General features: G+C 45.2%; 1 protein-coding gene across 5 annotated transcripts in view; it reads left to right on the forward strand.

Annotated features, from left to right (window-relative positions):
- The window catches only part of SETD1B (SET domain containing 1B, histone lysine methyltransferase), a 54,752-nt gene that overhangs the window by 813 nt on the left and 26,191 nt on the right, over window positions 1-27,748 (forward strand). For all 5 annotated transcript variants that reach the window (XR_012631311.1, XR_012631309.1, XR_012631310.1 and 2 more), the window contains exons 3-6: window positions 357-455; window positions 962-1,232; window positions 4,449-4,561; window positions 7,266-8,441. Coding sequence is in view for 2 of the 5 variants with exons in the window: in XM_074887315.1 (XP_074743416.1) it covers window positions 357-455; window positions 962-1,232; window positions 4,449-4,561; window positions 7,266-8,441 (1,659 nt within the window). In the remaining 3 variants the exon portion in view is untranslated. The remainder of the gene's footprint in view (window positions 1-356; window positions 456-961; window positions 1,233-4,448; window positions 4,562-7,265; window positions 8,442-27,748) is intronic.

Raw genomic sequence — 27,748 nt, forward strand, 5'->3', positions numbered from 1 at the left:
CTCCGGGTCGTGGTAACCCCCGCTGTAGCGCATGTGTGTGGGAGGGGGGTCTGGGGGGGACACATACACAGCCACCAAAGTTACTGCCACCTGACACTCTGTATTCAACTGTCAGGAGCCCAAGGAGCCCAAACCTGCGGCTTTATTTCTGTGTTTCCAATCTGTGTGCATTTCCCAGCAGTATTGCAATTTGACACGTGTGTGTATGTGTGTGTGTGTGTGCTTTCCCCTTCCCTTGAGACAGCCCGTGCTTCCTTGGGGTTTATTTTTTCTTTTATTTGTGTCTTAAATTTCAAGCTCTGTTATTGCTGGTTTTGTGCTTTCTCTCCTCCTCCTCCTCCTCCTCCTCCTCCCAGAACTCCGGAATCGCTCCTGTGGATTGTGTCAGGGATCCCAGAATAGGGCGAATATGGACCAAAACTAAGGAGTTGGAGCTGTCTGTCCCCAAATTCAAGGTACTGCCCGGACTTTTGGGTTTGGCTCTGTATTCCTGTTTATCTGGGAGTGAAGCTTCAGTTCCGAATAGTTTAATGGACCGTTTAAATGACAGTCATGTTCCTATTAACATTATTATTTGGCAAACTGTTTAACAATAATCCTCTTCTATAAAGATAACGAGAAATCAATGCATCTGTCTGATGAGATCACTTGAAGATTTTGGAGTGGTGTCTTGGGGGCTTCTCGGATTGGGGGGCGGTGGAGGGGGGCTTTCTGCCGATGGTACTGCTCAAAATATGTCTTTGTAGCTCAGAAAGGAGCCAGTTTCAATGAATGGCTGCAGCAGCAGACGTTCTGCTCAGCTCCGGGGTTCATCCCAGAGCCGTGGAGGCAGTTTTCTTTCCCCAGAGTTTGCAGGATGCTTTAACCCTCTCCCTCCCGTGCCATCCTTATGGCCTCCCCCATGCTCGTTAACGATGGTGATTATTTTTATCGCCCCCTCCCACCTTGTGCCTGTTTCTAGATTGATGAATTTTACGTGGGGCCAGTGCCTCCCAAGCAGGTCACCTTTGCCAAGCTGAACGACAACATCCGTGAAAACTTTTTGACCGACATGTGCAAGAAATACGGCGAAGTGGAAGAGGTGGAGATTCTCTACAACCCCAAGAACAAGAAGCACCTGGGCATTGCCAAAGTGATCTTTGCCACTGTCAAGGGTGCCCGGGAGGCCGTCCAGCACCTTCACAACACCTCCGTCATGGGCAACATCATCCACGTGGAGCTGGATACGAAAGGTGAGGGGGGCACATTTTGGCCTCACGCGTTTGTGGTTCGCAGTGCCCCTGCCCGTCCCTCTCCTAAAACGAGAGGCTGTTGCAGACCGCAGGAGCCCGGCGATTAAAAATATGAAGGGAGTGCTCCTGTCCCCCCTGCGAGCGGGTCTGGTTTCTGGGGCCTTGGCAAGTCACGTGGAGCCAAATGTGTTGTCTGTTGCTAGGAGACAGCCCTGTAATTTGCAAAATGCTGCCATCCTGCCCTTCCCCTGCCTGTCCCCTGCCCTGTCCCCTGCCCTCGGAGGCCTCCCGTGCCCCCAATCTCTGTGTCCCAGGCTGGCCCCGCTCGGCCACCTCCCGGGGCTGCCGGACCCCGTGGCACTTGACTTTTGCAAACTTGGGATTTTGGGATGAACCTTGGGGGTTCTTGGGACCCAAATCCCTGGATTCTGGCGGCAGCAGCGGGGCTGGGTGCTGTCCTCTGCGTGCCTGGCATTTCATTGATACTTCGCAGCAAACTGGAGGCTGGCAGCAAAAGAGTGCACACGCAGCACTTGTCAGTGTGTGTGCGAGTGTGTAAGTGTGAGACTGTCTCTTAAAGCGACAGGAGCTCCCAGTCCTGGAGGCAGCCAACTCTCAGTCCCAGACCCGAGCCCTAGGGAGCCCAATAAAGTTCCTGGAAGTATGAAAGCATTGCATTTCACCGCTTTGTCTTTTCTCTTTCCTCCAAGCCTGTTAGTGAAGGGCTTTGCTAAAATGTGCCTGAATTTTAGAAAATGTCTAAAGCTGAGGAGGTGTAGATCAGTTGCCACTTGTGCTTCTTTGTTGCAAACACGGGATTTCTAGTGTAAAACTGACTTGCTGCACACTTTCTTTGGATGAGGACATTAACACCATTTTCTTAAAAATGCTGCTATTTTTGTTCTGTATTAAAAGGTATCAACAATTTAGTGCACAACCGATACAGCGGTTGGTGTGCCACATGTGGTAAGAGGGTATAGTAGGATGTTTATTGACATTACTGATCACTGTTAGAAAAAAAAAATCACAGTAGTAATCTAATATTTTCTATTGCAAGCTAAGCTTGACCTTACTTATGTATACGTTGAAATTCTAGTATCATTCATTATTACAGACAGGCTCCTTCCCCTGCTTTCTTTGAAATGCGAAGGTAAAAATTACATGTAAGAACAAATTAACCATTTGTAGATTTAATAGTGTAAGCTAAAGCAGGCTTGTAAGTGGTGGATGTCTTAATGAGAGGCATTTTAAACAAGCTGATTGTACTACATTCCTCCTTGTTCTCCGTTTGTAAACTACTCTGCAAGTCTTGAACAGGCAGCTGTTCAATAAAGTTAGCTGTGCATCAGGGAAATGAGGGGGTTTTATGCTCTGTTTCTTGGGAGAAAACATTGAAGTCTTAGTTTTAAATTGCATTTTTGTTTTGTTTGCCAGCTGTATGCTTATAATGTGTTTTGTTTTTTTTTTTTTCCACAGTTGCATCTCTAAAAGAGTAAGACTGTCAATATGCTATAATCTGTTATAATCAAGTAAAAATTTGTTCCTAAAATAGCATTAGCAGGTTAGGACATTCTTAAAATACATGTGTGTAGTTTTCAACATTTCTTCCTAGTATTCAGCTTTTCGTAAGGATGAAAGGTTGGTTAAAACCCTGATTTTCATAGTCTAGCAAATAAATATTAGGAGCAAAAGTGTTGTTTTATCTGTCTGGCCAGAGCACAGGCCTGGGAATCTGGAACTAATAAATCCAGCCTCCTCATCTAAGACAGGCTAGTTTAAAGCAACTTCTCTGCCTCAGTTTATCCACCTACAGAATGGACACAATAATTACCTGTCCTCAGAGAAATAGGAATCCTTTCACATTCATAAACCTCTTTGAAAAGGAAATTGTAGCTTTTACTGCATTATATTGGGGATCCAGGAAGAATTATGAAACTGACAATTACTTTGTATTTATTTAAAAACAAGTTTTAAAGGAAGCCTAACACTTCCATATCCATGGCACTATAGTCGGGGGGGGGGGGGGGTGGGGGGGGGTGGGTGTGCTGTGTGTGTTACTATTTCAAGCATATTTCCAGAATCTCTTCAAGCTCTTGTAATGAAGAGATCTATTTTGTCATGACTTTAGTTGAATTAAAACAGTTTACATAGTTGAGGATGTGGCTCAAGACCTTGTGAAATGAGATTTGATAACCAAATAACCTCACCTGCAGCATTTATTCAAGATAAATGAGTCTTTTCCAGTATGCAGAATCATGCTAAGGGGTACCTTGCTTTCAAATTGCAGAGAGTGACTCAGAGGGAGTTTGGGGTTTGATCCTGCAGGACTTCCTCGTGAAAGTAGTCCTGTTTCAGGGGAGATCTTGCCTGAATTCTTGTTCTGGGCTCAGGTGCTGGGGCTGTCCATTTTTCTATGTATTCTTTATCTTTCAGAGCAAAATTCAGACAGTTTTGGGGTCTAATTCTGTTGCCTTTGAAGCTGATGACAGATTTCTTACAGACTGCAAAATATCTAGGATTGGGTTTTTGTAGTAATGAAAAATCCAGTATTAAGAAACTGTGTCTTTGTAGAATTTAGGAACGAAGAGGCTAAGGCCCAGTAACAACATATGGGACAGTTTGCTTCTCTGGCTTTTATTCTTCGAAGGATGTCGCTGAGCACACCTTAAACTAGGGGGAGAAAAAAAAAGAAGGAAGAAAAGGATTAGTTGGTATCTTTTTGGAAGAGGCAGCATTAACGGTTTTGTCCTCAGCATTCCCATGCATCATGTTTGCATTAATAACAGCCAGTTTCTACTAGCAAGGTGTGTTGGGAGAGCTTTCTGAAGTGGCTCTGGGTGTTGGCAGAAGCTTGTCCCTTGGGTGAGAGTTTCACTTCTCAAATCTGCAAGCTATTTGCTTGGCACTTTGGAGAGGAGGGAAACTGCTGCTCTCCAGAAAGCATGGTAAGAGCAGAGCTGCCAAACAGGCTGAGAAGAGGAAAAAGGATTTAGAAACCTCCTTGTCTTGGCTGGAGAGGGGAGTGTCTGACTTCACTTGCCCAGCAGATTATTTAAAAACGATCCCTGCGAGCCTCAGAGGTGATACCTGCTCCGCTGTTGCATGGATACACCGGGCAGGGAGTGGTAGCAGGGTCGTGTGGGTGTCAAGAATATGTATTTTTACATAGGCTGTGTTATTTCTGTTTAATCAGCTCTTCCATTGTGGTCTGTGCAGGTGAAACCCGCATGCGATTCTATGAACTGCTCGTTAATGGTCTCTACACTCCTCAGACCCTTCCTGTAGGCACCGAACAGGATGTATCGCCAACTGTGAATGAAACTCTCCAGGTATGTTTGCTTGGCTCTTTTTTTTAAGAATAACTTTCTAGAAAATTCCAAACAAATGCGTCATTAACGTTATCATTTTAACACTTTTAATTTAGCTGCTTTTTTTGTCTTGCCGTAGTTTCAGTGGATGTTACTAATTCACATTTAAATATAACTTGTTCATAATTGCTATAGCAAATGTAACTCTGCGAATGCAGTGCGTGTGGCTAATCTGTATGCCGGTGTCTGCATAGCATGGTAAGTGCTTTTTGTCTTTCTGAATGAAAAATACCTACAGAACCGACAGTATGTGCCCTATTAACATTAGAAATTCCTGCAGTTAGGACTGGATCAGATCTGTCCGGGAGATGAGATTATTCCCTTGAAGTCAGGGGGAATGATTTACAACGGTACATTTGGCCTAGCGTCTGCAGTATGTAATCCTTAGCGCGTACGTTCTTCAGCCTTGCTTAAAGGCTGAAAGATGGAAGGTGTCTGATCTTGAGTAGTGACATGAATTTTCCAGAATCTTAATTAGTCGCTGGAATCAGTTGTTAATAAAAGCAGCGGACAGAATTCCTGAGGGCTTCCAGGGGTCCCTCATTATTTAGGGTACGAGTCTCTAAATGGCTTTGTACAGTTACCTGCTCCCCCGTGAACCCCACCGGGATGAGAGGACAAGGGGGAAGTGAAGCCGCCTTTGTGTGAAGTTGTCAGTCCCTTTGTCTTGTCTAAATGTACTTTGACTCCTGATTGTGGCTTAGGAACCCAATTTAAGGCATCAAATTTGAAAGAGATTTGTCAGAGATGTTTTTTTTTTCCCCTTACGACTTCTTAAAATGCCATCATTTCATTAATTCTGTGATCAGATGTTTTCAGGACAGGTAAGAGCTGTACACTGAATGTGAAAATCCCATTGATCTGAAAAAATAAAATTCTCCTCTTCTCCCACCAACCACCCCATCAGCAACAAGGCAAAACCCCAGTATCCTTTTAACAAAATCATAAAGAGGCTGATTCTTCCTTATCTCCCAGCAAGGTGTTTTTAAAGCTGGAAGGGAGGCAAGTAATGATTTTGCTGGGAGCCCTGTTATGAGCAGGACCTGGCTTTTCATTTTTGCTTGTTGCACATCTCTAAAAATGATTGTTCTTACTCCTTTTTCAGGGTTAACAGCAAAACACTTAATTGATGGTATCCCCCAAAGCAGTCCCTGCTGTAATTATTTTTAAGATTGTTTCTCTATGTATTGTGTTCGTGTATTATATTATTACACTGAATTGATTTTTTTCCCCAATTACAACCAAAATTATTGCTCTGTACGTAACTTTGTTTGCATCATGTTCTTGCCACTAGAATCTGTCAACAAACTTATTTGCTGTTGTAGTTAAGTAAAATACTTCTGACATTTGCTTTCCCCTTCATGCAGAGCAGCAAAGACCTGACAGTTCTGCGAGCCACAATCCCTGCCTCCAGGCCATATCCAAACCCCCCTGAAAAAACAGTCCACATCCCATCTACACCAAGGGTGCAGAGATGTGGATTTTGGCAGGAAGCACGTGGCTGGTTCCTGACCCTTTCTGTGGGTTTTAAAACAGTTGAGGAAGAAACTTTCCTGATGTCCATGCAGTCACAGTCTCTAGGGAGTCACACCAAGAGCAAGCCCACACTACTGAGTGGGTGAGATGTGTGTGAGCGTAGCAGGCAGGTGAGAGCTCAGCTTGAGTTTGGTGCTGGCAAGTCATTTTAAGGGTCTCTCTACCTACCTGGGCTTGGGAGAGGAGCAGCCAACCTGTACCAGTTTGCTATCCTGGTGTGCTTTTGGGGAGTTGGAGCTCAGTCCTGCCTCTCTTGCTACCGGGAGGATTCTCACTGAGCTCTTTGCATTATGGAAAATTGATTCTGGTGCTGATGATTAGTGTGGCACTGTTATGACTCAGCAGAGTCTGAGTTGGAGCAGGGCTCCTCCTAGAAACCCCCTGAATGTGCTTGTGGAAGTGAGTTGCAGAGCAATTACTTAGCTGCTCTGTATGCTTGTAGGGTTTCAGTTTCAAATGCCATAATCAGTAGTGCTTTACCTGAGCATTTCTCTTTGGAGAGGGGTTTAAAAAAGTGGTTTTGGCAGTTGAGAACTTTTTGTGCCTTTTATACCTGTAGCCTTCTCCTTTGTTGTTACAGATGAATGTTTGGTAGAGAGGTGGTGGGTCAGCTCCCTCAGCTGGACCAACACAAAGCCCTGCCCCATAGGTTTGGTTGCAGGCTGGCAGTTTGCTGATTTGTATGTTTTGATTTGTTCACAAAAAAAAGATAAATTGATAATTTCTTATCTCAGAATTTTCTTAATTGTCTTTCCTATTTGCAATTTAGACAAGCCTTTCACAGCTGATAGAATTTGAAACTCTTTTAGCTAGAAGTATTGTGCAAGTCTCCTGTTCACCTGATGCTCTTGTGTATAACTTATAAGGAATACTGTTGTATCTGCTGTCTTCTTCCCTTCTTACAGACAAGTTCCACTTTGCTTGCCTTTTTCTTTTAAATCAAAGGGAATTGTTAATAATGGATAATGGTTTGTGTATTTCAGGGATGCTGTAACCTGTTTTGGTGGTTTTTTTTTTTTGACATGGAAATCAATCCAAACTCCTGGGTACTTCTGAAAACCAAATGGATTAGACAAATATCTTTTAAAAAGTGTGTGTTTAGGTGCTTTTCTCTCTTCTGTTTTTATAGTTGACAGATTCCCTGAAGCGCCTGAAAGACAGTAACCTTTCTTCTGCGGGATCATCTGTTACCCCAAACAGTAGCACGCCGTTTTCCCATGACACAGCCTATTCCAGCTGTCGGCAAGACACCCCAAACTCGTACAGCCAATTCACCCCACAGTCCCAAGGAACACCTCACACCCCTCGGTTAGGGACGCCATTTTCCCAGGATTCCACCTATTCTAGTCGCCAGACAACGCCCGTGTACCATTTTGGGCAGGACAGTGGGTACAAACCCAGGAGACACGAAACAAAATTTACAGATGCCTACAACCGTCGCCCAGGACATCACTATGTTCATAACTCAGCAGGTGTTTACCGAGGGACGGAGCATCAGTTTAGTACGTACAAATCCCATCAGCAGGAGCCAGTTCAGTTCTCTCACACTCCTCCCCTGAGCCACTCTAGTTCTTCGAGCTACAAATCTGCCTTCTCTCCCTACCAAGCACCAGCTGTATTTCCCCAATCCGATGAGCAGCAGTTTCCCCAGACTTCCAGGGAAACCGAGTACCGAAGACCTGCGCCACCTCCCACTGAGATGGTTGTGGAAAGCAGCGCTGCCACTAACATCGATTTTGTCCCGGTGAAGGAGAAACAGGAGGAGCCTCCGCCCTTGCCCGATTCGAACTCTGTTCCTGAACCGAGCACAGCGTCCTTCTCTCAGACTCCAGAGAGAAGCGAGACCCCTGGCACCCCCACCATGGAGTCAGAAATGCAGCACAACAGTTTAGACTCAAGGATTGAGATGCTCTTAAAAGAGCAGAGAACAAAGTTACCCTTTCTTAACGAGCATGACTCGGATAATGAGATCCGAATGGAAGGTAGCCCTATTTCCTCTTCCTCTTCCCAGCTCTCTCCCATCCCAATGTACGGTTCGAACTCTCAGCCTGGTTACAGAGGTCAGACGCCTTCCTCGCGTCCTTCCAGCACGGGCTTGGAGGACATTAGCCCGACGCCGTTACCTGACTCTGACGATGACGAGCCCATCCCTGGGACGGCTTCTCTGAGTCAGAATTCCCGGGGGACGTCGGAGGCCAGCATGACTCCCATCGATCAGCTGAGCAGGACCTCCAAAATTGAGACCTCGGAGGCTAAAGAAATGGTGCCTGGTGACCAGACTCCAACGTCAGAAAAAATGGACGAGGTAAGTGAGCTGGAACTGAGTTACGAAGCTCTGTGCGTATCCCCAGAGCTGGGCAGGGAGTCACTCTTTTCTTTTAGTGTTGTTAGAGTGTAGGGTTTCTGGTGGCTTTTTCTTTTACTCAAGGCAGCTGGAAATGAGTTAGACGTGACACAAAGTGATGGTCTTAATCAACTTGCTGGTCTCCAGCTTTCCTTGTTTATAATAGCAGCCTGCTGCAATTTATAGCTTCAGGAGAGCTCAAGGACTGCACAAGCCGTGGAAGTTTGGCCAGTGCTTATGCTGTGTGGATGTCCTGAGTGTCGACAGACACTTAAGCCACTAGAGGAGTTAATCGAGCACTTTCTGCCATTGCTTTGGTCCCTGAGCGTGGGTGCGTATGTATGCACACACTTGCTTAACGGGGCTTTCATGTTACGCCGAAGTATTGAATGTATACTTTGTTTGATAGCTCTCCAGCTATTTATGCCATCTGGTTTGAACGGGAGACAGTTGCTGGGTTTTAATACTTGCTTTGCTCAGTTGAAAGGGGGAGGTAGCTGGCTTGTGGGGGATGTGCTCCACTGAGTCTTCCAATAATAGAGCAGAGCTTGCTGCCTCTGCTGGGGCATTTGTGGCTGAAGGGACAGCGAGAGCTTAACGGTGTGGAATGGTGCCAGCAGACAGAGAAATTACGTTGCGTAGCATGGCTGTTTGGGAGGTCTGTTGCAACAAATGTGAGTATCGCTGCAGTGGACGTATCAGTCCTATTCTGCTGTGTCAAGGAACGGTCAAAATACGGATCTTTGCAAATGTCAGACCCTTTCTCCTCCGCGTGTATAATAGTCGTGCAAGCGAATGAAACTGCTGTCCCTGGAGTGCAAGAACTCTGCAGTAAGGGGACCTCAACCATCCTAAAGGACTGGTCTTGTGTAAATGTCCCGAGTCTGGTAGATCAATTTAATTTACTCATGAAAGTTTGCTGAGGTTAAGCTGGCAGAATGGATTTCTCTCCAGTGGTCTACAGTTGTGAGGTTTTCACAGGAGAAGCAGCTGCATTTCAGGAGAGGAGGAGCTGCTCCTGTAGCTATAGGCTTTGCAGAGTGCTTAACTGGAGGAAGAGCACTGCAGCAATAACATAGTGCAGGTCTCAGTGTTAAATAGAAAAAAATTGTAACTGTACTGGATATTTTGGCTTTTTCTACATGCCTTTCCAAACCTGCTTGTCCTTGCAGTTGCCAGTTTAGCCTTTGAAACAATTCAGCTGCTTGAGGTCTCATTCATCATCTAGGCTGGCCCAGGCTCCCCTCTTGGGAGGCAAGTCCCTGGCCAGTGGGACCTGGTGATGTATTAATTAGGAATGGAGTTTTGATTCCTTGAGCTCAGTCTGGCAGACTTAAGAGGGGATACTCTTAGTTTGAAAAAATAAAGGAAGGCATCCCTCATCTCCTTGCCATTCTGAACTTGTATTTGCTGTCCTTACTCTTGTGCAAGAGGGTTGCAGCCAATTCTGAGCGTGTTTAGGAAGATGGATGAATGCCAGCATGGTATGTGGGGTCAGGCACTTTCTGTAGCTGAGATCAGCGTTGGGGAACAGGCTGGGATGTTATATTTGTAGGTTGTGATATGGGGCAGCAGCGTGCTGACGTTGAAGCCCATGTTAAGTCTTTGTCTCCCCTTAATGAGATGCTGGTGTCAGAAGTTCACGTCAATGGTTCTGTGGTACGAAATGATATAAATGCCTCGATCCTCTGCAGAAGTCAGGAAGGTGGTAGCAGGGTCTCCATGCAGGTCATTGCTGCCTTAATTGTCTTCCCCCTCCAATTTGATGTTTGTTGTTAGAGCCATTTATTCAACCCTCCTCTTGGTTACAAATCACATGAAGCTGTTCTGGCATGTTTGAAAAGTTCTCTGTGCCTTTCATTACTCCTTCTGATGCACAAAAAACAATCTCCATGTGTTTTGCTTCCTTCCCCCGCCCTTCTCCCCCCCCCCCCCCCCCCCCCCCAGTTTTTTGCTTTAGAAAAAGTCTCTCCTGGCTTCTCTCTCTTTTGCTGAAGGAGCAGAGCTGAACAGTGACTTAACATAGGCTGAAATTTGAGCTGCAGCTTTCCAACTGAGTTAGAGAGGGGCATTGAGTCTGTCTGAGGGCTGGAAAGCTGAACCTCCGGCTTCAGCCTATTGTGATACTACTATTCAACTTTCAGTCCTTCAGAGAATCCTCCAGCAAAACAGAGGGAAGGCAGACCCGAGTATTTCTAGTGACTGTGTGGTGTGGGGAGTAGAGCAGAAATGATATATTAGCGTAGGGAGGGCTCATTAAGTATCATAAGGAAGCAATAAAGGGCAGAGAATTTGAACTTCTTATTTACTTCATATTTGGCTCTTCAAGGGTCGGAGCAGCCCCAGGCCAGCTCTCTTTGGGCGGGTGCTCTAGCTGGGAAAAGCTCAGGATTCATAAGGATGCCAGCAAAGTTGCAGGGAAGTTTTTCCTGAGACAGTAGGTGCTTTTCAAGGACCTACTCCTGTTTCCCATCAAAACGACCATGACTTTTGTCAATGATTGCTAATACAGTAACATTTGTTCTATAGGTGAGGCGCTGTCAAATCGTCAGGCAAGTTAACCACCCCAGACTTGCCATAAGTAAAGGAGGTACAGCCAAGCCCCAGCAATTGCTCTGATTTATCATGCAAGACCCCAGAGTTTGATTTCAAGATCCGGAATGATAGTCCTAAGCCAGAGCTTGGCAGGGAGTTTGGGTGTGGGAGAGGAAGGGCTGTGCATCTGTCTGCAACACCTAACTCCCGACTAATCTCAGAGCAGTGATTATGGTCTGCAGAGAAAGTCCTGCTAAGCTTAGCCAAGGGACGAGCGCTGAGAGGTGGAACAGAGTGGGATGTGGGCAGTACGAGGTAAGAGGAGAAAAGAGATCTTTTACAAACAGTACAACCTGCCAGCCAGGAAGGCAAGGCAGAGAGGGCTTTTTCAAGAAGCTAGAAGGTGGTAAGGAAAGGAAACAGCCGAGCTGCATTGTTATTTTAGGAAAATTTTTGAGGGTAGCGATGTACAAACTTTTCTTCCTATGTTTCTGAGAGGTAACAGGGAAGGAATCGTAATAATTTCTTTTTCACAGGATCTTTGCTGTTTCAGAAGTGCAAAGATTAAGTAAGTACAGTTTGACGTTTTGACATCCCATTTGAGCCAGATCTTGTTTTTGTTTGGCTTGTTACAGGAAGAGGCCCTGCCTGTGTGTGCTGGGGAGGGTGACAGGATTCTAACGAGTCACTTTGTTGTATATTGATGATGTCTTTCATGTCCTTCAGCTTATGTGAATGTATTAGTTTATGTGCATAGCTAGTGTGTAATAGGAAGACTGTATGATTGACAAATGCCAAAGTTAATCATAAAAATAAAGATCCTGAAACATGAATGAGGTGAGAGCAGTTCTGCTGTTGCTTGCTGTGGATTTTAGCAAATGGTTTGGGGAGCAAACTGGAAGTCACACAGTGCGCAGCAGTCCTGGAGATCTCGAAAGCCACTGTTGTCACTGCCACCCCTCAGTGTCTCACTTGGCTGTTGTGAATGTTTCTAATGCCATGCTGGATGCTGAGGTGCCTCTTATAGGACAGCATCAGCATCCCTGTGATGAGCTATGTGTATGCAGCAGATCCTCTCACAGTTACCCAGGGAGAATTTCTGAGCTGTGCTTACACATAGACGAGGTGGGTCAGGCTCAGCTCTACAGTGAGCTCTGCTGAAGTCCCTGAGGTTACATCTGGGCTGAATTTGCACTTCACATTGAAGTATCTTCGGGTTCTTGTGTGGTCGTGGCCAGAACTGGAAGAAATTTATGTTGAAGTGTCACATTGTCCCTCCGGAGCCTTAGCAGGATGTGATGACATTCTCCTCAAGACACTGCATCGTGTCTTGTGCCACTCCACGCTGCTGCATCCCCATCCAGACCGGGCTGTGTTTCAGTAGCTGGTAAATGATTCCCCTTTCCTACAGAGCCAAGTTCAACCTTTAGTTGTCACAAGCGCCTGTGAAAGAAAGCAGTGCCCTGATGCTGTGCAGGCAGTGAGAGGAGTTGCAGGGGGTTTCTCTGCCAGCAGTACCTGCAGCGGTTGCCCCAGGAGTCCTGGATGCCCCTTGGAGCTGTGCTGTGCGGGAGCGAGTCGAAGGATGCTGTCTCCTCCTGTAACCCTGCTCCCATCCACAGGTTGTGTGGGGTTGGAGCCAGCCCCGTGTTCTGGGATGTTGGCAGTGGGGTTAGTTGGAGCCTCCTAAAGATGAACCCAAACACACTCTACTAAGGGATGTTTCTGGGCTGGAGAGTGCAGAAGTGATTTATTCAAGGTAAATGCACATTAAGGTTGAGAAGGTAGAGTCTTAAGAGCCAGGAAATTTGATACCTTGGTTTCCACAGTAACTGTGCAAGAGTCCTTATGCCCGTAAGTAGCTGTTATGTATGTATAATATATATGGGTACGCCTGGGATCCAATTTACAGCTAGAGTGGGATTCATCATTTCTGGAGGGAGATGGGGGGAGTAGATGTGGGGTATGGTTGCTCTGAACATATTTTTTTTAATTGAAGAAGGGAGAAAAACCTGAGAGCTGTGATTTATGCCCAGACTCATAAACACTTTTTCAAATTTTCCTGCCTCCTGAGCTCTTGCAAATGCGATCATGCCTGACAGAACCGGTTCCTAATGGAAACTCAAAAAATAGGTATATGTTATGACCATGAATTTCCAGAAATGCAGCCAGCCAATGCCCAGGCAGCAAAGATTTGGATGACTGCTGTGGTTTTACATATGAATTACACCAGCCGTGCTAAACCTGTGAAATTAAAATGAGAGCGAGCTGCTTAAACTGTAGGTTCAGTTCTGTCCTCCCTGACCCAGGCACAACAGCAGCAAGAAGCCACAGGGACTTCAGAGGATCTTGTGGAGTTTAAGCTTGTTCAGAAAAGAAAGGCAGCACACAAATCCCTCAAAAGGTGATTTAAATATGACACTACACTGGACCCTTTTGAGAGCTCAGAAATCTGTTCAGCCTCCATGTCCAGAGGAGGGAGCACACTGGGGCAGGACTGCAGCCTTACATCTTCTTGGGGGTGCTCGGGGCTGAGGGTCAGTTGCCATATAACCTCGCCAAGGTAAGGATGTCCTGGCTCCCAAAGCAGTGGAAATGCAGGGTATTGTTATCTTACTTTTTTTTTTTAGAGCTGGTACTGGAAGACCACAGGCAGGGACTGCTTCCTTGTACATCTGATTCACTTACCACGTGACAACCTGCTGCTCCTACAGAGAATTTGTATGAAGTAGAGAAGTCTGTTTGTGTTTGCTAAGTTGTATTTCACTTTTGACTTTTTGTATTTGGCTCCAGTTTGATTCTTGGAGTGCTTGCAAGGCTGGTGGTTAGCAGAGCAGAGGGCTTGACCAGCCATATGTGTTCAGTGAGAGGTAGCAAGGCCATTGTCAGTTTTTACAGTCACTTTTTCAGAGCGGAATTGCATAGGATTCACCTGGTGATCCAGGTGATGCACCCCCTCATAAGTGTATGCTCATGGCAGGGAAAAAAACTAAATGGAGAAATATTTGTCTGCATATGGTTTGGGTTTTTTGGATACTTAACAACTGCAGTAGAATGAGAGAACATGTCTCTTGTTGATAACAGAGCTAGAAATGGTGAAATGCTCTGGAGTGTAACTGAAAAATAGAAAGCAGGCTGTGGTTGGGAGGCTGAGTGGTTCTTTCACTCTCTCATACCAGGCCAAGACTTGAGGCTTCTGCATTTTGCATACCTAATAGAAATGACATTGCCATCCCTTTTTATAAATCACTGTTGCTACTTATACTCTTGCCACTAGCTCAGTTTGTTCTCTGTTTTTCCACCAGTGACTTTCTGTAAATGTTCAGTTCCTGGTGGACTGGGTATGTATAATTGAATTGCTTGTTAATAGGTAGAGCACTGCTTATTTTGTGTTTATGTAACCTACAGATGCTCTGCTGCGCTGGAAACTTAGATCCAAATTACAATGTTTAACCATAGCATATAGCTTATGGTGGAATAATATTTGCAAGTCTGAGCTCTGCAGACCATTTACAGTTAGAAAGCCCTTGGAATCTTCCTTCTGCTGCTTACAGAGTTCTTCCTATTCTTTTCAACACTCAGGTTTTAGCAGTGATGATACTGAAATGTTCAGATGTCATAAATGCAGGCTGTGAAGCCTCACATTGAAGTGACACGTTTTCCTTGCAGTTTCTCCAACCCATTATCATTCTAGTTGCGTTTTGCATCTGATAGTTGTGAAAAGTGACCAAGGGAATGCAGACAAGTTACTGGATGGCAGCGTGTGTTGCAACATGCAGTGACACTGAAAAAATATGCCAGTGTGTTAGGTAATCAGTAGAAATATTGAGAAAATAATTGCTGTTAACATATTGTGCTGGCAGCCGCCAGAACAGCACTAATTTCTGGGTCTGATTTTGAGGAAGATGGAGCAGCCGCTGTGTTCTATATGTGTCTGTGTCTGACACAGAGCAGTGAACAGACGAGCGCTTATTCAAATTTCTGCTGGCTGTTGCCTTTCCTGGAGTCCTCTAAATAGATGCAGTTCATCAGTAGAACGTTTTTTCCATATGCATCAATTTTGAGTCCCATGACTTTGCCACCCCCCTTCTATTACTTTTAATTTTCAGTTTGGGGTACTTGTTTATACCTAGTGGAGACGGGGCAAAACTCAAAACGAAACCCATGAGTTCGTTAACTCTGCGCATCATGCACCTGCCCACAAGGGCTCCTCTGACCCAGACATGTTAGTGCTGTCTCAGGATTTATTATGAAAGTGCAGTGCTTGCTTTTGGAAATGCCCATTCATCACGAGAAAAAGGTTGCTCAGATTTTTCAGCTCTTAAAACCAAAGTATTTAAAAAAAAAAGTTTTTTAAAAAGTCTTGTAAAATGTTTATTTGCTTAGTGCTAAAATAAAGCCAGTGGCTGCCTTCACAAGTTTCCAGCGGTGCAGACAGGCCTGATGAGGTCAAGATGCATATAAAATAGCAAGACGACAAATTGGGGTTTCTAATTTCTCCCCAGGTTGGAGTAGGTGCACTCCTCTGGGCGTTGCAAAAGTGTTGCTTCAGGAGCAGTTTGAGTAAAGGAAGTTGTTCGCGGCTTGGGGTTCGGTAATCGCTCTTTGCATAGAGGGCACTGTGAGCGCTGCGCAGGCACCGCGCGAGGAGGAAACGAAACTGCTGCTTGAACTCGAAGCTGGCAGCAGTTCTTATGGTTTGGAGGTTTGGTTGCAAAAGTGTCAGACAGCTGTAGCAGAACTTCCAATTTTCACTTGTTAGGACTTGGGTGTTTTGACTTAGGCACTTTTTAGCGGCGTCTGGGTTTGCTGGCTGCTCTGAACATGTGTGTTTTGTGGAGTATGTATTTATGTGGAGTTGATAACTGTACTAAGTGCAATTTATCGCACACCTTTGACCAGCTCACCTGTGTTTTGCCCAATATCTCTCTCTCCGTATCAGGCAGTAAGTCAGGGAGATCGTTAGGAAAAAAGTCTCTGAGAATGGTGAGGAGGGGAGGAAGAAGAGAGGCAGAGATGGTCTCGCCAGACTCCAGTCCTTCCCGTCTTTCCTCCTTGCCTGCACCTTCAAGCATTCAAGGTGGGATGTCCTCAGGCTCACCACTGCCCAAATTCCCTGTATCAGTGAGTGCAATGGCATGGAGCTTTAGGAAGAAGAGGACTGAGGATGGTGCGGATTGGGTGACATGAAGGAAGGACTGGGTTTGGTTTTTCCTGGGGTTGAAACAGCCCTTTGCTGGCCTGATCAAGGAAGCGGATGTCTGATGCTTTTGTGGATGATGTGGAGTGAGAGTTGCTTTTTTTTATATCCAGAATTTTCCAAAAAGAACTGTGTTTCACAGCAAGCAGTATGGTTTTGTGCTTATGTCCAAGTGGTGTGTCCTCCTCCCGCTGTGCACGATTAATATTGGGGAGACGTTCCCTCCAGAGCCTGGGGAGGGATTGCTGAAGTAGGTGGCTTCTTTCCAGGTTTCCCTTCTCCCAAAGGAGCTTGTTATTTCTGGTGCCTTGTGTGTCCCAGGCAAAACAAAATAGCAACAGCAGTATTATTTGGTGGAAGCAGGAGCTGGTTTAATGTTGGCGTGCAGCTCTGGGGATGGTTTCCCAATCTAGTCCTTGTTGCTAAGCGGTTGCCAAACGTGGCGTTTTGGTCAGCAGATGTGGCTGAGAATTTCCAGTGCAGATGATTGAAACACTGTCTTTGAAGGATATAGATAAATGTGAGCAACTGTTAGCATGGTGCTACAAGCATTTTGCTATTGTCCAGGAAAAAAATTACTTGGAAAATATGAAAATCCTTAGTACTGCATAAAATTATTCAAATTACAGTAGAACATAAAGGGCACTCTACCGGTTGAATATATGCCATGGAGATGTGTGTGAAAGGATGCATTTTGACAAGGGAATCTCAATGAATTTGCTTGTTAATACAATGTCAGGTGGGATGTATCTCCCAAATTACATCAGAAGGGTGGTAACAGCAGATGATTTTGCAAACCTGAAACGTATTCCAGGTCAGTGAGAAGCAGGCAGGAAGGGGGTGTGGGTTTGCTGGTGAAGGGCAGCCGCCGGGCCCCAGAGCCCTGATGGAGGATGGAGACCTGATGCTGGGTTTGCTTTTAAATTCCCCGGGAGCTGGCATCGCGCAGGGAGCACCCAGCCTGGCTGCAGGACATGAGTAAGCTGTGATCTCTGCTGGGTCAGATGCTCAGGCTTCAGCTTGAGGTAATCTTGTTGCATGACTTTGTCTTGGCTCGTTGCTGTGATACACGGGCTACAAAAGGGCTGTGGCACGAGACTGCAGTCAGGGAAGGGCCTTTTGGCACTTCAGTTGGGAGATTGTGTTAGGACTAGATTTTATTGTAAGTGAATTTGGGGCTAAATGTACAAACAGAGTTGTAAGAAGGATGAATGTTCGACCTTTATTATAACACAGTTTTTGCAGTATTTTTACTATTTTAACTGACCTCTGGTATCAAGAGTATTGCACAGTGTAACTCCGTCCTAGTGAGGCACAACCTTAGTATCACATCCAGTAAGTGAGATGTATTGATTATGGTGTGTGGTATAAGAAGTACTGTGCAGCTCTGGTGCTTCAAAAGGTTGTGAGGCTAAACTGTGCTAAGTAAAAAACTATTACTTGCAAACCACCAGTTGTTCCTGCACAACTGCTAAAAAAGAAGAGATGCCTGTGCCTTCCAGCTGGTCACCTGAATCAGTGGAGTGTGTGAGCAGAGCCATGTTCAGCTGTTTTTGTACTCTTCTCACAACTGTTTCACATAGCTCTTTAAATGAGTAACCTGCCTTTTCAGGAGTTCATATATAACTTCAAAATAATGAACCAATCTAATGGGAAAGCTGCTTTAAAAAATAAGAGCTGTGTGACTGAGCATGGTTTAGATATATCTGCTTAAGTACAGGCTGTAGAGATGCTGTACTGCTGTGTGCTTCTGCAGGGCTTTGCACATTTTAGTAAAGCTCTTCAGAGCAAGTATTAAGGAAGTGAGTGAAATAAGTGTCACCAAGACGGGGAGGCCTGAAAGAGCCTGAGGGCTGGGGTGGTCGGTTTGAGGAGCAGACCATGAGTCGCCTGGCACTGGCTGCTGCCGCACGGCTCTGCCCGTGTGCAGGCAGCCCTTCTGCTTGAGCGGTCATCTGTGGTAGAGCTTGATTATGGCTTTGCTGCAAGAGAGAACAGAAAAGAGACTTTGGACTAACTCATGAGTAAGCAAGGAAAAGGCAGGTCTTTACCTTTCCTTAGTGGTCTGTGTTGTTGGGGGTTATTTGCTCGAGGTTACTGAAAGACCTTCTGTGGAAAGTCAGAGCAGTTCGTGCCATGCAAAAACCGCCCCCAGCTGCAGCAGGGTTTTATGTGATGGTGCTCCCCTGGGATCCCGCTGCTACTCATGACCAGCAGATTAGGACCTGATCTTGTTCAGTAGTTGCTGGTGGACCTGTCTTCCACAAACATCTAATCTGTTTTTAAACCCATCTGCAGTTCTGAGTCTTTGCATCCTGTGGCAGTGAGGTGCACAGCTGAATTTTGCTCTAGGTGAAAAGTGTTTCCATGTGTTTGTTTTAAACCTCCTGCTTGCTAATTAGGGGACAGGTGGGGAAATCAGCATACTTTACCTCTTGTCTCTTTTTTTTAAATATTTTATGCCTGCACAAATGGCAGTGGGAATGCAACCCAGCTGTGGGGTATTTCCACTCTGGTAATTTAGAACAGTTGCGGTTACACAATTTATTTTGCATATAGTAGGGATAGCTTAATAGCAAAAGTTTGGTATCTTCTAGAAGGCCATGAGAAATGTCATGTCCTGCATAGAGATTATTTTTGTTAAGGGATCAGTCAACAGTTGGCAGCCACAAGGGTTATGTTTCCATCACCCGAGAGGAGTGGTATGAGGGAAAAAGTTGCCTTTCCCTCACTGAGCAGGTTTTGGAGAGGGACAACTTGAAGGTATTTCTGGCTGGATATTGCTTTAGGCTTTGTCTTAGAATGAGGAAGATTTTTAATGTTTTAATGAATATGTTATGTACCTCAGCTGATGTGCTTGATTCTCTCCTCTCTGACTGTACTTAGTTACATCAGGGTACAGCACGAGAAGGAAAATCTAAGCAGGAAATAAAACAGGGAAAAATTCAAGATGCCTCCAGAGAGAAGATGTGTAAGAGAAGTGTTACCAAAGGGGAACTGTTTCTTGCTGGCCTCACCCTTACTTTTGAGGAAGAACATCTCAGCCTCTTTAGCTGCTTGAAATAAGTGCCTTGGAGTGAAGCATCTCCTGCAGTCTAGCTGGGTCTTAAAGCATCTACGGTGCTTTGCTGGGAAGGACTTGTTAGCCTGTGTTGTAGTGCTCAGAAAATGTGTGGAGCCTGCTGAGGTCATTAGGGTGCCAGTCATCATTTCTGGTCACTGCTGCAAAGGGCTCGCAGTCTGGCCACAGCCAGTTAGAGAGAAGTTTCGGTCTCGTGAACCTCTCATTCCCCGGAGTCATTCGTGACTGCTGTGTCCCAGCAGGCCTGGAGCATCGCACCACCTGCAGTGGGGGCTTCATCCAAAGTATTTAAATGCTTTTTGTCAGACAGTCAAGATCAGGTGGACTGGCTGAACAGTCTTCTCTGCAGCAGTTTTGCTGGGAATTTCAGAAACGCAGCAGATGTCCTATTGTCCTATCTTGGGATGATGGCAGTGGCTGTCTTCAGAACAGAAGGCCACAAGTTTTCTTATTTGAAACCATACTGTGTTGCCACCCTGACTGCAGTCAGCATGATAACAAGGTCCTAAAGACCTTATTAACAGTATCTTCCCTCTTTCATGCTTTCTTATTTCTTCTCAAATAGTTGGCACTGGGATAGAAGAGAGCTCCTGGGAGGAGAGTAGTGCTAAGTCTGTGTGACCTCCCAGGCCAGCAGCTGAGTGCTCATGAAATCTCAGCAAATGTGTTCAGGAAAGGGAAAAGTTCACATAAAAATCAGGCCTTTAACTCTTCCCCCTTGCTTGTTCCATGCTTTTTGGAGAGTAAAAGCTGTACTTGTTTGGAAAGGGCTGTTTTGAGCTACATCCATCAGCTGTGAGCTACAGGCTCCTGGGTTTTCTTGCAGGTGCCAAGAACAGTTGGGCCTCTGCTTCCCAGCCACATGAACAGATCAGGACTGTACCCTAGAAATTCAGGGCAAGAATAGCTCAAGCTTTTGGAGAGGGGAGGAAGAAGCCAGGCTCATCATTCAGGGTGTCTCTTGAGAAGGAAGGCAAGTGTCTGAACTGCTGCCTCAGGATATACTAATGGCACCTGGGTCTGAGAGCAGACGGCAGTGAGCAGAAGAGCATTAAAAGATGATATTGATGAATGATCTAACAAAAGCTCTTCTTCTTTTCTTTTGCCTGTTGTCCTTCAAGACCTTAATTCCTTCATTTCTGCCCTTCCTTCTGAGGAGACTCAGCATTGCACAGGTTGCATTGCGGATGTCCAGGTTTTGCAAATGAAACTACTGTTGCTACTAACGCTGGAAATGCAGAGAACACTGAACAGAGCTCTGAAAATGCTGCCATAACAGTAATAGCCATGTGATTTCAGATACTCGAGGGTACAGTAGTAGTACGTAAAAGGGGAAGAATATCAAATTGGCCTAGTTCTGTGATTAGAACTTGTTTAAATACAGTATGTGTACAACCTATTCTTCAATAGGCCGATATCAGCTGGGAAGCTAGACTTTTTGAAGCTTATCTGCTTTCTTATCGCCCTGTTGGTAGCAAGATCTGAATTGGTGGCTCCATTTGACCTAAGGTATGAGGGTAAGCTCAGGGGATGGCATGTGAGCTCCCGCCTGGCACTGAACTGTAAGGTATCTGTGTACTCTGCACACTCAGTTATTGCACTTTTCTTTTTTTAACTTATAGGTGGACTCTGATCTAATGTTGCTAATTTCCCTTTATCTTCAGTTGTAAAGTACCGACTGCTCTCTAGAAATGTGGGTGTGTTTTTGCACACCAGTGTGAGGAACAAAATAGAGCATTTTTAGATTCATTTGGGAAATGAGTTCTCCGTATACCATGTGATTTCTCCTGAATTCCTTGCTTTTCTTTGCACCTTTAGAGAGAGAGATGCTGCCTCAAACTTCACGTCTTTTGTGTGTGGTCAATTCTTAGAAATAAAATCTACTGATAATAGCTGAGATGGCAGAAAATGACAGAGAAGCCCATTGCATGCTTGCCAACGCCTTTCTCTTTTTCAGAGAGACTGTTTAGTTCCTCTGTTGGATTTGGCTGGTTTGTTCCCAGGACTCTGCATCACTGAACCTGGTGTCTGAAAAGGGCTTTACCTGGGTAAAGCCAGTCTGGCTGTATGAAAGTCTTTGGGAGAAGCAGAGAACATTCCCTGACTAATTTATCTGTAGGGGGTATTTTCTTGCCACTCTACCATCCTTTTATGCATGACTTAGCTTCCCAGCCGACTAAAGCCTTTGAAGTTAGATTGCAAATAGCTCTTCAGCTGTCCCTTCCCCCCATGTAAAATAGGGAAACCAGAACAACCATTGCTGTGGAAAGAGCCTGCCTTGTTACATGGCTTCCCAACGTTAACACCCCTCTCCCTTCTCCTCCTTCCTTTTCCCTACCTCCTCCCCCCCCCATAAAGAAACCTTTTTTTTCCCTTAATAAGATCTGCTTAAGACTTGGGGGAAAAGGCCATGGTTCCATGAGATGGTAAATCCAATTTTAGGGTGTTTCATATGTGATGAAAAACACCATGGCCACATGACTTAGCCCCTGAATTGGCACACATTCGCCCTGCCAGTTTGGATTTGTTCACATAATGCAGAAGTGGTGACTGTCCAGGCAAGCTTCGCATCGGGGCACGCATGGGCTGCCCAGGCATCCCTCATCTCGGGTTGGGGGCCATTGACTCCGTCTCCTACTCTCACTGTATTTTGTGATCTGCCCAGTTGTATGTTTGTGTTTGTCTCGGCTCAAATCTGTGCAGTCAGGGAGTCTGGAAGTTTCCAGTCTCGGCGTTGATGAATGTGGACCCAACGGGTGTTCTGTTAGCCTGCACTCTTCCTAGAGCTGTCCCTGCAGACACCAGAGAGTCTCTTGTGCATGCTGGAAGCCCAGGGCAATGTTTGTCTTCTCCAAATACCCCTTCTTTGGTGATCTTGCCAACAGGAACAGTATAAGCACATCATATGCCATGAAGCTTGCAGTTCAGAGCCTCCTTACTCTTTCAGAAGAGAGAAAGACCTGAATTAAATCACCCCTTTTGTGGAAGGTAATGCACTTGCTAACGAACAGAGCAAACCCCTCAGTAAGTTATTTCAGTCTTTGCCAATTCATCTCTTAAGGCTTTCTGCTGAGACAAATCTGGCACTGGTTTAATTTATGGCACTGAAGATTGCTATCCTAGGAAGCTCTTGTAGCAGTGGGCTCTTGAAAGTCATGTTGAAAACTGAAGTATGGTGCTCTCTTGCCAAGAGAATGGATTTTTGAAAGTACTGAATGCTGATTGAGCCTTCTCCCCTTGGGATCACATTTCTCAAGTCGTCTTGTTTCCAGATCAGTGAAGATCTGGTTACCTCAGACCACTAATCGCACTGCATCTGCTTCCCATTTCTGTCCTCTTTGCTTCTCGTAGAGTTGTCTGTCCTTCCCCAGATAGCTTGCTAAATAAAAGAAGTTTTGAGCTTCATGGAGAAGTGTAGAGGCTGCCCAAGTGGGTGTTTCTTACTCCACGATCCATCTCAACTTTTGGAAAGAAGAATCCAGCCATCGTTTCGTACAGCCACTGGAACGCCTGTGTACAGTCAAGAAAAAATAGCCTGAACCCCTCCTGTTCAATTGCTGCATTTATTTTCTCTTTTTTTTGGTGGACCATTTCATGCCCTGTGTCACATCAGGGGCTTTGCTTTGGGAAATACTGATTTGAGCTACTGCTCCATTCCTTTCCTCAGAGACATTGATGTTATTCCACTGTCCTGCAGGGAGAAGACAGAGGATAATCCCCTCTGGAGTCTGAAACGATGCCTTGAAGTGTCAAGACCCATCTCAGATGCTCAATGCATATGAGGGCCTGCAGGAAACTGGCGGTGCAGATTTACATGAGTCTGGGATGCTGTCTTTGGCACTTCTGCCCATCGTACAGGAGTCATTTTTGCTCATGCTGTCATCTTAATTCACTAGATTTTTCTAACGATGGCATGGACCATTGGGCAGCCTTCCAGCTCTCCCACCGTCCTTAAAACAAAAGTTGATTTAGTTATGTTTCTGTAGTGTCAGGAAGCACTGGGTGAGTGAGGAGACCTTTTCCTTTGTAAGCATTAGCTCCACGTGCCGCCTCCTCTCAAAAGCCCTTCCTGCTGTGCACTGAAAGCCCAGGTGAGCTCCTTCCTCACATCCTTACAAATCCCAACTTGCAGCATCTCCCTGTGTGCAGGTCGGTCTAATTAGGGCCCAGCACCTGAGGCAGCACATTGTGAGACACAAACAAGCACCGTGGTGGCATTTCCTCACCCTTGTCCCCCTGTTCTGGGACCGACGGGGGCTTCTGGGGAATTCTCCCTCTATTCTTCTGTGGTTTGAGGTATTGACTTAAAGTGCCCTCTTGGCATTAGAAGAAAAAAAAGAAAATGGCATAAGTTAGGCTGGTGTTTACAGTGCTGTTTGTTTACAATGAGCACTTGAATATTATTGTCACTTGTTTTACTTGTTGCGCAGCCCTGTAGGTGTGGGGAGAATTGTCTGTGCCAAAGTAGTGCTGCAAATAAGTACCAGACCAAAACACGAGCTGAGCCAAGACAGGACATTGTCATCTCATAGAGCTTGAATTCTTTTTTTTTCAAGTAGTGAGAGATACTTTAGCAATTGATAATAAAGAAACCCAAACACCCAAGTTAACATCTCTTCTTCTGCGAGAAATCTCTCCGCTGCAGCCTTTTTGGTGCCGCTTTTTGTGGGACACAGCGGTGAGTCCATCACCCTGATCTGTCTGTGTTCTGCTCCACTTTGTTTGCAACCTTTGCCTGTGAGTTAATTTGCAAAGTGCTGTATAAATATATAGCTATATAAAAATCTTGCAGTCTTCTGTTCTTGAGATAGAAATACATGTTGCGGAAGATACTTATAGTCACTGATCTGTAATATGTTAATCTTTCCATTTGCCTGTTGCTGAGCTGGGCATTTTATTATAGTGCACATACACCTGAAAGCTGTCTTTGTCCCAATTAAAAGCTGCTGTGATTGCAATCGTGCACTCTGACAGCAGCAGGAGGACGGGTGCTCTCTTAGCTGCCCACAGGAGGTTGAAAGACATGACTAACCAACTCAGGGTGTCTGGGGAGGAGGCAGTAAACAAACTTCAGTGTAGATCCAGGCTGCAGTGGTGGTGTGCTGCCTGACACGAGCCACCACAGGCGCTGGTGATGGCACAGTTATCTGAACAGGCTTGAAAGCTCACCCAGGAAGGTGCAGGCAGTGATGTTCTGGTTTTTTGCTGCTGTAGCTAAACTACTGGCAAACTACCTTGAGTAGCTCTGCCCTCCCGTACTCCACTTCTGCAACACCAGTGAAGTACCACCCTTGTGTGTTTTCTTTCAGAGGGAGAGCTATAATTATAGTTAGCAAAGTAAAAATATTTCTGTGTATTGTAAATACGGTGCCGAGTCTGCCTTGTTCATGCCTGACACTGTGAGGTGTGAATGCTTAGCACGGTCCCTCTGCCATGTCATCGTGCCCAAATGTTGCACTTCCAGTAGGCAAAGGCAGTTTGGAGGCACGGCTCCTCTTTACATGCTTTGCCAAGAACGTGTGGAACCTGCAAGCTCTTCTCTAGCTAAAAGCAGGTTAAAAACAAACAAAGCAATATACTCTGAAGGCTTTTCTGTCCTCTGGTATGTAGATTTTGGACAGCAAGAGGTATTTCACTCTGTTAGCAAAGTGAACAGTGTGATCCTCTGGGCCAAACTTGAATGGGCTTGTATTTATTTAAAGGATTTTTTCACTGAAATTGTGTCTTTGAGGAAGAGTTGCAGGTGGCTGGTTTGCATCCTCAGGTTTCCTTTTTATTCTGGACGATGTTGTAAGAAATGTGCCAGGTTTGAAACGTCTCGTTCTCTTTAATATGCTCTGCTGAAGGAGTCTGGGAAGAGAGAGTTGTGTGTTAGGGAACCTGGGCTGTTTTCACCCTGGGATCACGGCGTATCGCTCTAGGGCCGTTTCCCTTGTCAAACACAGTGTGGGCAGTGAGGAGCACGGTGTGAGCTCCTTGCGGGGAGGCAGTCAGAGGGACCTGGAGTCGATTCTCAACTTCGTCTGCAACTTACTGCACGACCCTGTTTGGTCAATTGTCTTCTCCACCTCTGAAGGCTTTTCTTTCTCTTCTTTTTGTAAGGATAAAGAGTGAGAACTTGTGAATTTTTTTAGACCCTTGGATGGACTTAATCCAAAACCAAGTGATGACTGTTTGACCAGGTTATGAAAACTTTTTGTCCAGGAGCCACTTCTGATTTTAGTTCTAGCTTTATTGAAAAGCTGCTGCTTAACATTTTAAATGGCAAAGGTTTTTCAGTATTTAAATATGGAGTTTTTGAAGTTTTAGGGCTTAAAGAGTGGATTTTTGTTCTGTGGCTTCTGTGAGTGTAAGTTGCAGCAGGCTTAAAAGTTTACTACTTCTTGCAAGCATAGGATGCTTCCCTTAATTAAAGCTAATGACCTTGCATTGTGCTGAATGCCATTGATCCTGCATTTCATTATTTTGATGCACCAGAGCTCAGCCAGGCTATGTCAGAGTAGTTGCTACGTTCAGTGTTATAAGTTCCCTACCTCAAATATAAGTAACTTGGTACCCAGCAGAATATTTAAGTGAAATTAGCTATAAGATGATGGTATTCAAAATTCATTCTGAAATTCTGAGTAAATTCTTTATCAGATGGCCTTTCTAAAAGGAAGTGAAAGCATGTGAAGTTCCTCTGCCCATAGGAAAGGTACCGAACGGCACGTACGATGAAGCTCCCAACTGCTGCCGCAGTGTCAGTACTCCTCTGGGTCAGGGAGAGAACAGCCTCTTCACATCTGGAAACTGCCAGTTCTGCATACAAATACTAGGATGTAGTTTCTTTTTTCTGCAGGTATGAACATTTGCTTGCTAAATGCTGGGTATTGTTCAGAGATAAGACCGATACCCTGCATTCAGTGGCTCTCTACCCTGTCACTATTCAGGCTGATCCAGGAGTGAGATCTCAGGATGTTCCCTTCACTTAACTCAAGAGGCTCTGCCTGTGCTAAAATGTGCTGTACCAGTATTAAAGCTGGCAGTTAGCACTTTGGGTGAAAAATGAATGAGGCCATTTATAACCAGTTACGCTGACGTGAGTCTTTCCCAACAAATTTGCATCATTAAAACACCTTTGGAAAAATGTGTCATGCGTATAATTAAATACCTGTTTTGCTAACTCTTAATTTAATTAATGCAAAGTAAAGATGGCAGCACAAATTAATTTAGTTGGAAATGGCTTTTCTGTCAGTGGGCTGAAGGGAGGTTTTCTGGAAGCGTTGTACCAGATGCCCTCAGAAATGTGCAGGTGATCTCCAGGACTGATTGACACAGTTTTTTGACAGCAATGGCCATGACATCCTCATAGCAGTACATATGCCACATACCAGCTCACTTTTTTCCTCCTTGTGAGAGCAAAGAGGGAAGCCAGCTAAAAGGCAATTTCTTTGGGAGGACAGTGTAGCTACTTTTCAGCTCTACCCTGACAGGTATTTCGTAGCAACCACAGTAAATCCAGGTTCAGACAGGTGAATGACAAGAAATTCATATAACAGAAGATCTTTCTATGTCTCCCCTTGGTTTTTCCTTCTGTACCTTTATCTCTTTCACTCAGTTGGTGCCCATGTTTTTCCCCCCTTAGATACGACTTTCCTGTAACTGCTCATCCACTTTAAATATTCATTCTTCTTAACTTTCTTTAAAGAATTCCTTGTAGATGATCTTCTTTTGGTTTGACCTCTTTCCTAACCTTGTGTATCCTTTTTTTTTTTTCCCTCTGTCTTTTTGATCTGTTTCTCCCTGCCGCTTAATCTCTTTCTCTTTCCCTTTCCATCTTGCTTGGGATAAAACTGGAGCACAGGCTGTGTTTGCTGTGCAGGTGAGTTGTCAGCCCAACATTGTAGGAAGCAGGGAATCTGTTGTTGCTTCCTGCAGACCCATCTGAACACCAGAAGAATTAAAAAAAAAAAATTAAATGAAACTTTCAGTCTTCCAAAAATGCTAGCTATTGCTTTAACAGTTCTTATTTCAGCTTAAGTAAAAATAAATGCATGGATGAATGGAGAAAGCTGCTGTGCACTTAAAACACGGAGTGCGGTTAGTCCTGCCACCTCTCTGCAATTTCAGGATTGGCTTTTTCTATCTGATATTTACTTCAAGAGGGAAAACCAACCTCATTTATCAGGCAGGATTCTTTGGTATCTGAGACTGAGTGAAGGACTGATGCACATGGGAGTGGGCTCTGGGTGATGGGTGGGAGCACACGGGTCTCCTACAGCAAGACTGGCTGAGATGGGCTGCTCTGGGCTGGTGGTGCTCCGGGAAGGGAGGACGTGGCTCAGGCAGGCACTGTGGGACTGGTACTGTGTGCTCACCAGGGGCTGATCTTGAGTGGTGACTCAGAGTGGTGTGGGGTGGCACTGGGAGGGTGCAGGATCCTGCAGGAAGGACTGGGGAGAATTTGTGGCT

The sequence above is a fragment of the Strix uralensis genome, chromosome 17 (genome assembly GCF_047716275.1).
Source record: "Strix uralensis isolate ZFMK-TIS-50842 chromosome 17, bStrUra1, whole genome shotgun sequence".
NCBI lineage: Eukaryota > Metazoa > Chordata > Aves > Strigiformes > Strigidae > Strix > Strix uralensis.